The sequence below is a fragment of the Psittacula echo genome, assembly GCF_963264785.1.
Source record: "Psittacula echo genome assembly, chromosome: 7".
NCBI classification, from domain to species: Eukaryota; Metazoa; Chordata; class Aves; order Psittaciformes; family Psittacidae; genus Psittacula; species Psittacula echo.
This window is the reverse complement of record NC_137740.1, coordinates 45,958,353-45,971,937: the sequence shown is the minus strand read 5'-3', so window position 1 is coordinate 45,971,937 and position 13,585 is coordinate 45,958,353. Positions and strand designations below refer to the sequence as shown.

General features: G+C 38.8%; 1 protein-coding gene across 1 annotated transcript in view; it reads left to right on the top strand.

Moving 5' to 3' along the window:
- Nucleotides 1–13,585, top strand: part of NYAP2 (neuronal tyrosine-phosphorylated phosphoinositide-3-kinase adaptor 2) — a gene marked incomplete at its 3' end in the record, with an annotated part of 135,661 nt that overhangs the window by 90,624 nt on the left and 31,452 nt on the right. The window contains exon 4 of the mRNA XM_080623395.1: nucleotides 9,988–10,200. Coding sequence (XP_080479521.1) covers nucleotides 9,988–10,200 — 213 coding nt within the window. The remainder of the gene's footprint in view (nucleotides 1–9,987; nucleotides 10,201–13,585) is intronic.

The window sequence follows — 13,585 nt, the reverse complement described above, 5'->3', positions numbered from 1 at the left end:
AGCTGGAGCATTATTTTCGTTATTTCAATAATGATTTCATAATTTTCATTATTTGGAAATAATATAGGGCCTCTTCCTGGAGGAAATGCGAGGCATTACCTTTGATTTACAGGACTTTTGTAGAGTATCTTTCTGAAATCGTATCGTGTTGCAGCAATTGGAGAGTTAGCAGTTTTAAGCAGGAATTGCATTTCAGATATGAAAGATACCCATGCATGTTAGCTTTATGAAAAGAAGCATGCTTATGAGAGTTCAGATCAAACCCATGGCTGGGGTGCATCTTTTGGTGGGTCCCATTGGCTAGCTGCCTGAAGCAATAACTTTCAGGGTGGGATCAAGTTGTTCTCCTGCCTTTGGCTTTGGCAGTACAGGGCTCCTTTTTCAAGGCAGCTGTTAGATCTTTCAGAACTTGTTTTGATAACCAAACACTGGACCCTGAATTGTATTTTTTCAAAGTTAAGAATTCAGATTTCCTTTGCATTAGGTTTCAAGTGCATTTTTGTTAAATCCTAAAACTAGAGACCATTAGTGGCAATGCCTACATGTATTGTTTATTTTTAAGGAGCATGATGTTCTTTGAACCAGATTTGATATGTTATGCAGGTAAGAATATACTTAAGTCTATTTGCTTAAACTAAATCATAAGGGAAGGAGATCACAGTGTTGCTTAGGAAGAATAACCAAAGTCCCTGAGACTGCACAACCACAACCAAGACAAGGACCATGCACTTTAGGAAGGTAAAATACCGTGCATGTTTCAAAGAGAGCAGAACATAACAGTTTGCCCAAAATTTATGATGAGTGAAAAAACAGTTTTGCAAACAAAAATCTGCTATTTTTTTCCCCAGAAACTGGAATATCTACGTCACAGCCAGAGGAGTTGCTCAAGTCTTTTACATGCCAGCTTATGATCTGAAACCTGGTTTTATGATCTTTTGAGTTGCTGTCATTGCATCTTTACAGAAGATAGAGTTTAATTAAATACCTTATCTGTACTTACAGTGACACAGCTCTAGCTGTAGAAGCTGTGTGATTTTAGAAGAAGATGGTGGCAATTTTGGCGGAAATAAAGGAAAGAACAAGGTTTCTTCCTTCAGTTCTAATATCCTCCAATACTTCCAACTTCTATTTCTCCTCTTAATATTTCTTAAAATGCCTTTACCTTACTGATCTGTGTAAAAATGGCTGATAATTTTTTGGGCTGAGTGGTTTATATATCCATTTTTAAGAAATATATGTTTTTTTGGTATGTCTGACTTGATTCCTGGCAGACTGAACCTAATTCTTAAACCCTGTCATTAAAGGCCCAATCCAAAGGTCCTTGAAGTATAAGATAAGATATAGTTCAGGGGATTGCATTATAAATGATGGCAAGAGAGGTCTTCTTGTCTTAGGTTGCTGTTCCTTGCAAAACAACTCTGCAAACCAAGGCACTTAGGTATCCAGAATGTAGCTGTGAATAATATGAAGGCTAAGAAAAAGTAATGGATGGATGTATAATATACTACACACTCCTGTCATTGTGTTATCTAACCTACCCATAATATTCTGACAAAAAGTTTTGGACTCTTAACTCAGAAAAGGTGGATATGCTACTCCTTAAGTTTTCTCTGGACCTTTCAGAAGTCTAGCAGTAACAAGAGAAATCAAAGTAAGAAATAGCTGTATTTATGTTATATGTGTAATACTGTTTCAAATATTGAGCCATCAAATTGTAGGGGTGTACAAACATCTAGGTATAGGTAAGGTGAGAAGTACAGGAACATTGAGGAAATAATTGTCAGGATAATAATGCATATTAAAAAATCAGGTTCATTTACATTCAATTTGATGTGAAGGTTGAGGTTACTTTTACTCCTCTGAACAGAATTATCCATCCCTAATAATTATTTTTTTGTTAAAACAGTAACATGCAATTAGTACTTTATCTGGCATTTAAGAATGCATAAGGGGAACTATTGTTCTTCTAACTACTCATCTGAAAAAGAGAAGCTGCGTGCTTAATTTTGCTGGAGATGGAAATTACAGTATTTTTGCGTGTGACTTCAATTCATGACTCAAAAAGTGCCTTCTTCCAGGAAATATATAGCTATTCTACTGCTTGGACAGTGTTTACGTAATGCATGTTTAATTTATATGTGCTGTAACACATACAGGGACACTTGTGCCAGCCATGCTAGCTGCTCTGCATGCTTGTGAAAGCAGACTAATGTCTTACAGGCACAGGCATCAGCCAGAGCTGTATGAGGCCATCTGCAATTCTACTTATTTCCTCTGGATCTGAAGTCTGTGCTGTCATGGCTTAACAGTTGCTTAGCTATCACGAGGAAAACCAGTTCACAAAATGAAACCTGTAATAAGAAAGTGAGGAAGGCCTAAAATGATTGACTCTGTTAAAAGGCATTGAAAGACATTATGACAAACAGGTTTCATTCTATAATTGGGAGAAACCTTAAGCATTAACTTGTCCCAGCTTGGCACAGGCTGCATAGAAAGGCCTGTAAGCTTGTGCCTGGCTTTGTAACACTGAGTACAAAATTGAGGTAGGGCCAATTAAGACAATTTCAAGATTCCCTTTTACTGGTAAGGTATTGTGGTAGGACAGCTGTACAAACAGAACACTTGTTCTAATAATGAAAGGCACATTTTCTCATTATTAATGGAGTCAATAAAGAGAAAAGCATTAGTTAAAATGTTTTTCATAAAGGTAGTTAAAGTAGTAAAAAATTTAATTTCACTCCAACTTTCTAATTGATTTTTTAATATGAAAATAGGGAAGTGAGGGTTTCTCTCCCCAGTTTTCACAACCGGTGTCCCTGCATTTTTCTGAGTAACCACAGATTCTCATCTACTACTGAATCTGGATGAAGGCACACACTTTAGAAGAAATGAAAGTGGTAAAACAATGGAAAACCCTTGCATTCAAACTGCTATTATAGTTCAAAGGCTGGGTTGGGGTTTTTTTGACCAAAAAAATGTTGACAAGTTTAATGTAGTCAGCACTTCTATGAAAGACTGATAGTTTTGAAGTAAAGCTTTGAAACTTAAGGTCATGAACTTTCTACAAAAACATTTTTCTGAAAGTGTCTGTATATTTTAGCTTTTTTGGCTCATCCTTGTCTTCTGATTTCTTGCCATACTGTGCTAGGACAAGCACAGTGCCCCTTAAACCATCATTTCCTCATGCAAACATGAAGGCTGTATATTTAAGAGCCCAAATAACAGAATGAGCATGCAGTGAAATGAACAGGGTTGGGAAAGAAAGCAGTTAAGTAAGAGTGGGCACCATCCTCTCTTCAAATCACTGGTGCACAGAGGGAACACAGAGGGCTTCTACTGAGGCTCTCCTAAGCATAAATCACCAATTTGCAACATTGCCAGCTCTGAAAGGAGAAGAAAAATACGCAGTGAATATCAGAGAATAAAGTCTTCTGCTTAATTATGTAATTGTGACTGGCCAGAGGTAAATAGCAAACCTATTAATAGAGTGCCAAAAGAACATCCCTTCCAAGAATGCTGGTTGATTTCATGGTGAGAGTCCCAGGACATTGCTTTTTATTTGCTTTGGTAATACATCTGTACAATGTGTATCTTCCAGATGTGGCCTCTTCAGTCAAAGGATCAGGCTGTGAGGTGATCTGCAGCAGAATAGGCACACTTGAAAGATCAAGCACAGGATTGGAAAAAATCATTAAGAAGTAATGATGGCCCTGTTGGAAACAGAATGTATTATATTCTCATCCCTTCTATAATATATGCCAAAATATAATTTTCTTGGATCAAGTGGATCTTCTTATGTAAGACTAAAACTAGGTTTTCCTTTATTTATGTCAATATACAAGAGAATTTCCTCTTACTCTAGGACATCAAACAATGTTAACTATGTCTTACCATGTAGAATTTTTTAAACTTCATCTTTTAAGTGACTGATAATGCCAGCTGAATTTTATTGAAATTTAAAGAAGTCTACCTTAGTCTAGACTAGTCTTTTTTCTTCCAACCAGATTATAGCACTCATAATTTTCATAGAATCATAGAATAGTTAGGGTTGGAAAGGACCTTAAGATCATCTAGTTCCAACTCCCCTGCCATGGGCAGGGACACCCCACACATTTTTAATTGAATATCTTTATTCTAAAGCTCTGGGTGATCTTTTGTTAGTCTTCAATTGATTGCATTGTGAACTCTTTCGTTTCTTATATTGTTCTCCTAATCAGGATTGCTGCCTTAGCAGGTTTGGGATAGCCACAGGAAACCAACCAAATGCATTTCTTCAGCAGTCCCTCTTTTCCCTCCCTTTGCTGTCTGTAGCAGGCAGATGTGATCTCCACTGAATTCCACCATATAAAGCAAAACAAACCCTACACTACACACCGAAACATGTGCTCAGTGAACACTGAGAAGCATTTCAGCCATGTCTCCTTAAATGTTAGATGGTTTGTGAGATTCTGTCAGGTTTTCTATTGATTTTTCATGGAACTAGGTCAGAGCTGCTCTTAATTGAACAAGCTGGCTGCTGCAACTCTCACTTAACTGTAAAAAAGGGGTATTAAAAATTGATATGCAAAGCAAACTTCTGCTTAATTAGCAAGCAGATGAGCTCAGAATAGACAAACCACCATAGTTAATAAAGATGAGGAAACAGCTTTCACCGGCAGTATAATAAACTCCTATTTTCTGGGAAAAGTGGGTTAAGTACTGAGCATTATCCATGTTTCTTGCATGTAGTATTAATAGACTATTAGTTTTGTTTGGGAGAGGTTGGGATAAATTTACAGCTGTGCTGATCAGACAAACCACCATACAACAAGAAAACCATTAAAAGGCAGCTCTGATTTTTAAATGTGTAATAAAGGTAAATAAAAAGCCCAGATGTGCAGAAAGAAGAAACTGTGGGATTCCATCAAGAGCTTAGTGTTGCTGTACATCCAATGTTCATGGAAGTGATCAATCTGCAATAGACGGGCGCATGCTGCTCTCACGCTGGCAGTAGTATAGGGGAAACTGATGGAGCTGTGCCTGGCCCACAGTTAGACCAGGGGTAGACCCAGCTCACTGAGCAGGGCTGCTGCCAGCCCAGCAGTCTGCCCCCATGTAAGAGGGTAGGAGGTGAAGGCTGCCTCTAGTAGCTCTGATCTTCACGCACACACGTGCTGGCTGCAGTCTAATCCCATGTCTCCGCCCTTCCTAATGGCCAAGTGTTCCATTGGGGATGCTCTATGCTCCTGCTTCTTCAGCCAGTTCCATGGCCACCTTGCAGCCATACAAAGTGCGGTCTGACATGTCAGGACTGGAGATCAGGAGTCCTGATTCCCATCTAAACCCCATCCCAAGTGAATTACTTTGCTTTACACCTGTATGCATATGCTGAATTTTAGACTCTGTGAGTAGTACCATTTAATTCCCACAGTATGCAAGTTCTGCCTAGAGTGATGTATTATTTATTTAGGTTTATTACAAACACACAGAAAAAAGAGTAAATGAATAATGCATGAATGATTAGTTTATACATTTCAGCTCACAGCTGAGAGAGATGGCAGAGAGCGACCCTCATTTTAAGTTCCTTAAGACAATTGCTTTCCTTTCTTCCCCCAAAAACCTCAAGCTGTAACAAAGGTTCTGCTGTTTATCACTTTAGTATTACACTAAGAAGCCACCAGGACCTGAAATTCATTTGTGCTTAAAAGCAGAGTGGCAGACTGTAGCTTTTTAGGTACAATGTTTTCCATAGCTGTATTTTTCAGTTTGCCTTGGTCCAAGTTATAGCTGCAGACTCAGTCTGCTTCCCACTTTCTTTAGTATGTATGATTTTTCCCCTACCACAGCTCATGTGCCAGCCTTGCCCTGTGTGCAGCTATTAGGGGAACCTTCGATAGAGGGGAAATTGTACATGTCAATTATTTGTAAAATATGTTCAATCAGTTCAGAATTTAGCCACCACCTTATTCTTGAAATGGAAAACCTGAGGTTCAGTTGAAATAAATAAGAAAAATACATGTCTTTGAATACTGAAATACAATGACACCTGGAAGTGCTTGAAATATTTGAACGCTTTTATGGCAGTTCAATCAACTGTATCCATAAATATTTAAAGCAGTGAATTATTTCTTGAAATTTACATTTTTATGTACTGTTTTGGCTTACGAATTATTGAACAATAAAGATGTTTTCCATAATAATTTCAGCTTTCAAAATACAGCACTTGACTGTGAAAAGATTTGCCTGTGGCCATCATGTGATTGAGGCTGCTCCCAGTGTAACACTGAGCTTCAGTATCTCCTAACTCCAAATTAAGGTTTTTAACAGCATGAGGTAACTTAGATGCCATCTGTGTTTCCACACTTCTCAAATAAAAAATAAATAAAAAAGCTGTGCAGCAGCTACTGCTACCTTTCAGCAGAATAAATATATGGCTGGTTAGAGTTCATGTATCAGTATGGGATCAGCGTGGGTAAAGTGGCCACTTAAATCCTCCTGTAGCTTCTAGAAAAGGTTACACTGTTTAAAATATAGTGGTTTGATTTTCAGTCAATGAGGTGGTCACCACCCCATAGGTAACTGTAGCTGGCAGGTACAGAAAGCGTGTTCTGCTTTCTGCCAATGCCTCGTGCCTGACTGCAGGAGCAAAAATCTGGAGCAATGAATGTGCTTTGATGAGACACAATAATTGGTGCCACTGAGCTTGTTCCTTGGAGCTGCATTTGCTGCAGGGAGTAGTTGACAATATGAAAATATGCAAGTGACTGGGATGGTCAGCAAAAGGTCCCAGTAATGTGCTGTGACCTGGGAAAGGAGCATTCTGAATTTCCAGAGCTGTCATGGACACATTAGAACTGAGCTACTTTTTCAGTCAAGCAACAACTAGCACAGTGATTTATTATTTTTAATTAAATTCAAGTATGATTCCCATTGTCATTTATTAAGGAAATTGAAATTATTCTAAAGTCCTCCCCAAAATATTTGAGCAAAAGTGAGGCTTTTTTTGTTTTACATTTTTTATGTATTCACAAGTGAGCAGGAAAGTAATATCACAGAAAACTATCCAGAACACTGACATGTTGTTTTTCTGACTGTGTATCAATGTTGCTGATAGTGATCACCAAATAATAATGACTCAGGCTCTGTGATGGGTTGCATTACATTGTAATCTGATCCAATCTGCTTTTCATTTTTAAGATATATTACTTTTCAGATAAACTGAGAACTGAAAATCCCCCAAGAAAGGATAGTGGAATGTAAATTTACGAAGTCTAGACATCCAGCTGAAAACTGATTTTCTACACCTTATAAAGAAGTAGACTATAAGCCAAATCTTTATTTAGTCTGAATATTTCCATAGTTTCCAGCTGGTTGCAGAGAACTGCTGTACTTTGATTCAGCTGATAATAGAACTAAGGATGCACAAATCATTTTTATCAGGCAACAAGTACAAATGCTTCTCTGTTAAGTAAACTGAAGTGGATGAATCTTTAACTCCATACTCAAGCAGAGTGTTTCCACTGCAGTGAAGGGCTGACTGCATGAGTGTGTGAAATTTCAAGGGGTGGTGTTCAAGTAGTGTCAATGAGGCACACACAGAGAAGGGTTTCACTGAGGTAATCCCAGCATTTCCAGTAGCAGCTGAATGACATAGTAAATTAAATCTATTGAATGATGCATTAAGTTGGTGGGTCACTTACAGGGCCCGATTCTGACTGTTTTAAAGCGTGTTCTATTATTTTGGCTTTCTCTTGTTTTGCCGGAGAGGAAAAGTTGCAATCTAGACAGCATCCTGTATTGGTGGGAAAGAAGATTGTGTGCATTTCCAGAGAGTTTTGAAACTCTGTTCATATCTTTCCCATTCCCAGATAAGTACTATTTAAAGAAGTGAATGTTACTGGTGTAAAGAAAAAAACAGAGATATTTGTATGTAGCTGTTATGGGGAAAAGTACATTATTATTTTTGATAGATCAGTGCTAAGAAAAAAGGTAAGAGAATTTTTGTTGATAACTGAAACAATTCAAATGCGGTTGTAATTTGGCTTCTACATCTCTATACATGTGTTATATGCGTACAGACTGTTAACTCAACCTTGGACCCTGCTGGGGTTACCAACTAGAAAAGGCAGTTTGGATTTTCGTTGCAGTGTCTTTTTGCACACATTGCAGTAGGTAAGTGACCTAGAAGTTGAAGGAAGAGGTTTGATTTTTGAAGGCCTGTGTCACATAAAATGTCACTGAATCCTGTTTATGAGATGTGCTAAACTGGGGTTGTTTCACTGTTTTCTGTGGAGTGATACTACTGTGTCTATTAAAAAAAAAAATTCTGACAGGTATGATATTCTCAACATTAATTTTTACTGTTATTTGATAGCAGTTCATGAAATACACTAATGGTTACATATTGCACTGCATATCCAGTTGGATGTTTTTACATGTTTCCTGTATGATGTTTCATAAAGGAAACTTCAAGCTGCCTGTGCTGTTGCTCATGAAGTTCATCTGCAGACTGGAATGTCAAAGAACTCAAAACAATATGAGATTTTGTTACAGTTGTGCACAGGTGGGGTCTCTACCATACCACGTAGATAGATACCTAATATGATGTCTTCCTCTGTTTGCTGTAGCAAGGGTGAGCAGTGTATGGGGTTTTGAGCCACAGACAAGTTAAAGTGGTTTGAATATGATTCTTTTTCTGGGACTGTATCATCTGAGGAGCAACCAATAGTCCCAGTGTCTGGCCATGGGGATAACTGGGAAAGGAAGTAGCTGGTGGGGCAAATTTTGTATTTCATTTCCAGAAGTCCTACAGAGCCAGGCCACTGCCATTCTACATAAGTTCCCTGGGAAGCGCTTGACATCTCCAGCCTGCAAATGGCTTCTGGTGATTTTCCTTTGCTTGGCTCTCTCAAATCTTGTAGTGGCCCCTGTAGCCACAAAAAGATAGGTCCCAAGGGAAGATTGTCCATCTCTATCAAATGTGAATTCCAAGACTGTAGAGACATACAGATATTAAGGTACATCTGGGGTTTGATTTATAAACCTGAATGGCGGGAACTGAGAGTATTACATAAGGGTGTCTTTGGGCTTAAATACAAGGGATAAATTTCCAAACTCAGAGGGACTTTTGGGGCTGTTTTTGTTAAAAGGAGGCAAACAGTTTAACAAGCTTTGAATAACTGACTAGCACAGTAATTAGCTGTTACAACTGAAAGCAATCTAATGTTTCTTCTGTATCTAGTTTTTCATGTGAATTTTTAAGAGCTACAGAAGGAAAAGATCAGGGATGAATTGTTTCTCCATGCATTGCTCAACCTGCAAGAAAAGAAACTAGGGTCTCAAGAAAAGAACAGAAGATCACCAGCCATGAAGAAAGCAGACAGCACTACTTCACTTGAAAAATCATTCAATTGTGTTTTGAATTTCTCCTTCTTGTATTGGCTCATGGTGTTGCAAGCAGAAAGTCATTTTCTGATTCCAAGGATTTTCCAACCAAATGAAATTTTATTCTGCAGGTTATGGTGCTGGGCACACCCAAAATATTAACACTGGACAGTTCTGTGGATTGTGTGCTTCTTATTAGAGCTTATGAGGAGTACAGCTATGTTGCTTGCACAGTACTGCTTTAGGAGAGAGCTTCTTTAAAAAGTGCCTGAAGAAGAACTTGTTCCCAGTGAAATGACAGCTGAAAAGGATTCAGTTGTTTCCATAAATTGTTAATATAAGCATAATTTGGTAGGATACAATTTTTTAAAGTGTTTTCCTGACATAGAGAAGTTGTAACAGAAAAATAATGTTTTATCCATTTGCTGCTTTATGGTTTTGATAACTAAAAAGTATCTTAAAACCTACATAAACTATAGGGTTTACACCTAGACAGTGAAATTGTGTTATAAATTGCCTTTAAAAGATATATAATTGGTATATATGGAATATTGAGCAAAAGATTGTTACATGATGTAATTAACAGACACTCTATAACCAAATGTGCACTTGTGTATTTTGTAGAACCGCTGGATGAGCTGAAGATCAGAAGTCACAGCACTGAACCACTACCAAAGCTGGAAAACAAAGAGAGGGGAGGCCATCACGGGACAGCTTCCTCTAGGGAGCCAGGGAAAGCTCAGGAATGGGATGGAACGCCAGGCCCACCTGTAGTGTCCAGCAGGCTTGGGAGATCCTCTGTCAGCCCAACCATGTTGGCTGGAAGTAACAGCTCAGGTACGTCAAGTAGCAGAGCAGGGAAGATCTCATGAATCTCCTTGTGAGCTGAAGAATCTCTAGATATACACTGAAGTAGGTAAGCATGCAAATTCCTTAGACTTCCAAGGATACTCCAGAATCTGCCCTGCCCATTGTCTGCTGCACTAAAAGGTATTGTGCTGTTTGCTTGTGCTCTGACTGGAACAAGATTGGGATGGTGGCAGGTAACATGAGCTTGTTAACGTGCCGCTCATCATTTTAAAAGAAGTAAGGAATTCCACTTGACTTTGAAAAGGGACTCTATGGCAAAGACACCCACAGGATGCCATCTCAGAGAGTTCATAAATTCAGATATCACATACAGTAAGAAAAACACACTGTAGAAACAAGGCTGTCTTACTGATATGCACAGTGAGTGGATACAGTCAACCTTTCCTTTATGTTTGTAAACAATTTCTAGAAACGTGACTATGGATTTCAGAAGTCTCAAATTCATACCTTCAGAAATCCTATGAATTCATCCATTTTATTGATCAAATTTTATATATATAAAATAGTGAATTGCTGTAAACCCGGAAAGTAATACAGCATTGTTTATAAATTGACTAAGACAAGCACATACATGAATGATACAGATCAGATACGCATAGCTCTAGCATAAGTATTGCATTGGGGTTTTTTGAGATTTGACATTTCTCTTAAAGAAGTAACTTCATTGTTTGTTGTTTAGATTCTGAAAAATAGCCATTTTAGAAACAGTTGGCATACATCGTACTGAAGCCTTATTATGGTCAATGTTCAGTAAGCGTAAAACCACTAATGAGCCACTCAAACAAGAAATTATTTCTGCACGAGAGATCTGCTGGGCAGTCAGTGGCAGAGATGAGTCTTCACAGTGCTGAGCGAGCAGACATGCTCGCCCCTCATGCAGGGAAATGCTTTCCTCTATGACAATGGGACTCATATTTTCTCTGTATTGCTGGGAATGACACCTGAAACTCAGTATATAGCTTGAACAGGCTTTGCTGATGTGATGTATCATTTGCAGTAATCGGATAGTCCAGCTTTTCTTGCTCCAAATCCCCCAGACAGTTCTTCCTGGGGCAGCAGAAGTTACTTTTCTGCAGATCTCATGACTCTAGCACAGATTATTTGGGTGTTACTGCCTTTGACTTGCTTCTCTGTTCTCACAAAGCGTCCTGGTAAGTAGAAATTTTCCAGATTAGCTCATAGCTTTATTAAAAAAATCTGTTCCCAGTGTATTAGAGCGTCATCTGTGCTAATGCAGGTAAAAGGGTGGGTTTAAACGTACCACATCAAAGTACCGGGACATCTGATAATCAGACCAAAGGTGTGTACCAGTGTTTTCAGTTCTGCAAAATAACAGTTTGGAACAGAGTAGAAGAGAATGAAAATTAAAGAGAAAGTTCTTAGCAAAATGTAGTACTTCTATCCAACCTTCATGCATCAGTTTTATTTCAAAGAGTTGGTTGATCTCCAAAAGCAGACAAAGTATGTTGGCCTTAATCTTCATTTGACATCAGCAAACTGTAATAGTTGTTGAATCATGCCTTGATTTAGTTAACTGTGACTTTGTCTTACATAGCTAGGACTATCAAAGAAAAATCATGGAATTATTTTATTGGCTGAATTTTGACTCCTTTTTATGATTAAAATCTGAAAGCTGATTTTGATTTCTCTTTCCCCACAGTTTTTATGACATTTCATTTGATGAATCTTGCCTCTCATCTGCCATGAATATTTGTCCCTCTATGTCTCTAGCTGTTGCCTGAGCAACATGTTTTACCTTTAATCAGTGGGATGCTGTGTTCAAAATTCTGTACACAGTTCTTCTCAACGAATTTGTACATGAATGTAACAGTTCATTCTTCTCAATTAAATTAGAACTGTAACAGAATGCAAAAAGAGAAATTTAATACATCTGTATGGATACAAATGCTTTCTGGAGTCAAGGGAATGGAGTAATTCTGTGCTAGGAATTTAGAACTTAGGTTTACCAGAGGACTAAATAAAATCAGGGCAATCCTCAGTACAGTTGTCATTGCTGTTGCTCTCTTTCTAACATCATAGATAAGAGAAAAAAAAGCCACTTTTCTTGTGTGGTCATGCCTTGAAACAGCAGTTTGCGGCCTACCTCCTTGTTCACACTGGTACAGGCCTTTATGAGGGCCGTGTTGGAATAATTTAAAGAAAATAGGGTTAAATTGCTGTGCTGTAAAACTGAAAGGATGTGGAATGACTTTTCATGTGTGCACAACAGGCAGCTCTGCTGCAAGCACAGATTAACTAGTAAGTGGAACGGTCTGAGTGAATACCTGACTGAGATTACTGATTTTTTGTGGGTTCTGCACCTGCTGGTAAGATCAGATGGGAAATGAGCCACGTCTAAACAGAATCTTGAGCTCTCTGGTTATTTTGTTCATATGAGCCTGGCCTGTCAGGTGCACATGGGTATTACTAACGCCTGATTGTTCTCTCGTCTGTCATATAATTTGTCAAGGTCACTTTCTGTTTCCTGGCATCCTATCATTTCTTACGGAAAGCAGTGTAAGTGGTTTGGGGGCATTTTGGCATTTAGGAAAGTCAGTGCAAGTGCAGAAAACAGCCAGACGAGATCTGTGAAACAGAAGGCTGTGATAACTTCACTCCAGGAGCTCCGAAGAGTATTTTCTGGAATGTTGCGGCTTTTTTTCCTAACCGCAACCATGAAGCATTTTGCATTGCCATCTGCTGCTAGAGACAGGCACTGCGCTGCCTGTTAAATCTTACTCTACTCTTGTGGTGTCCTGTTTTTGAATCACCATCAGCTTGTCACTCAGCCAGCCCATTAGTATTCTAGATGAAAACATTGTATATAATCAGGAAGGGAGTAAATGCTCACCCTACACTGGAATTACTGGCTAGCATTGTGGATTTGCAAAAGTAATGGATAGTTAAGTTCAAGCTCTTTGGGAATGGAGCGATGCAAAGCCCAAGGTGCAAGAGGAATACATTGGTACAAAAAAGGGAGTAGCACTGAAGTACCAGTTCTTGCTAGCTAGGGCTGCTTCACTTGAAGAGGACTGAGTACTCCTATGAACCCCTAAATTTTCTCCTCACAGGCAATATCAGAGTATCACTGTGCTATTGAATCTTCAAGGATTCTTCAAGTGAAGGCAACTTAATGCTTGGAGGTACATGTTCCTGGGCAGCCTGCCCAACAAGGTCCAGCCCAGGGTGCAATGCTTCCAGACCTTGCCTGTGTTGGTCATTCATGTTCTCTACACACAAGCAGCTCCTGTCACCTAACATAAAATGAGTAGTAATACTGGGAGCTGTATACTAAGGGCATCAAGCCAGTGCAGTGTTAGCCAAGTGTATGGTCTCCAGGGTGTAGGATCAC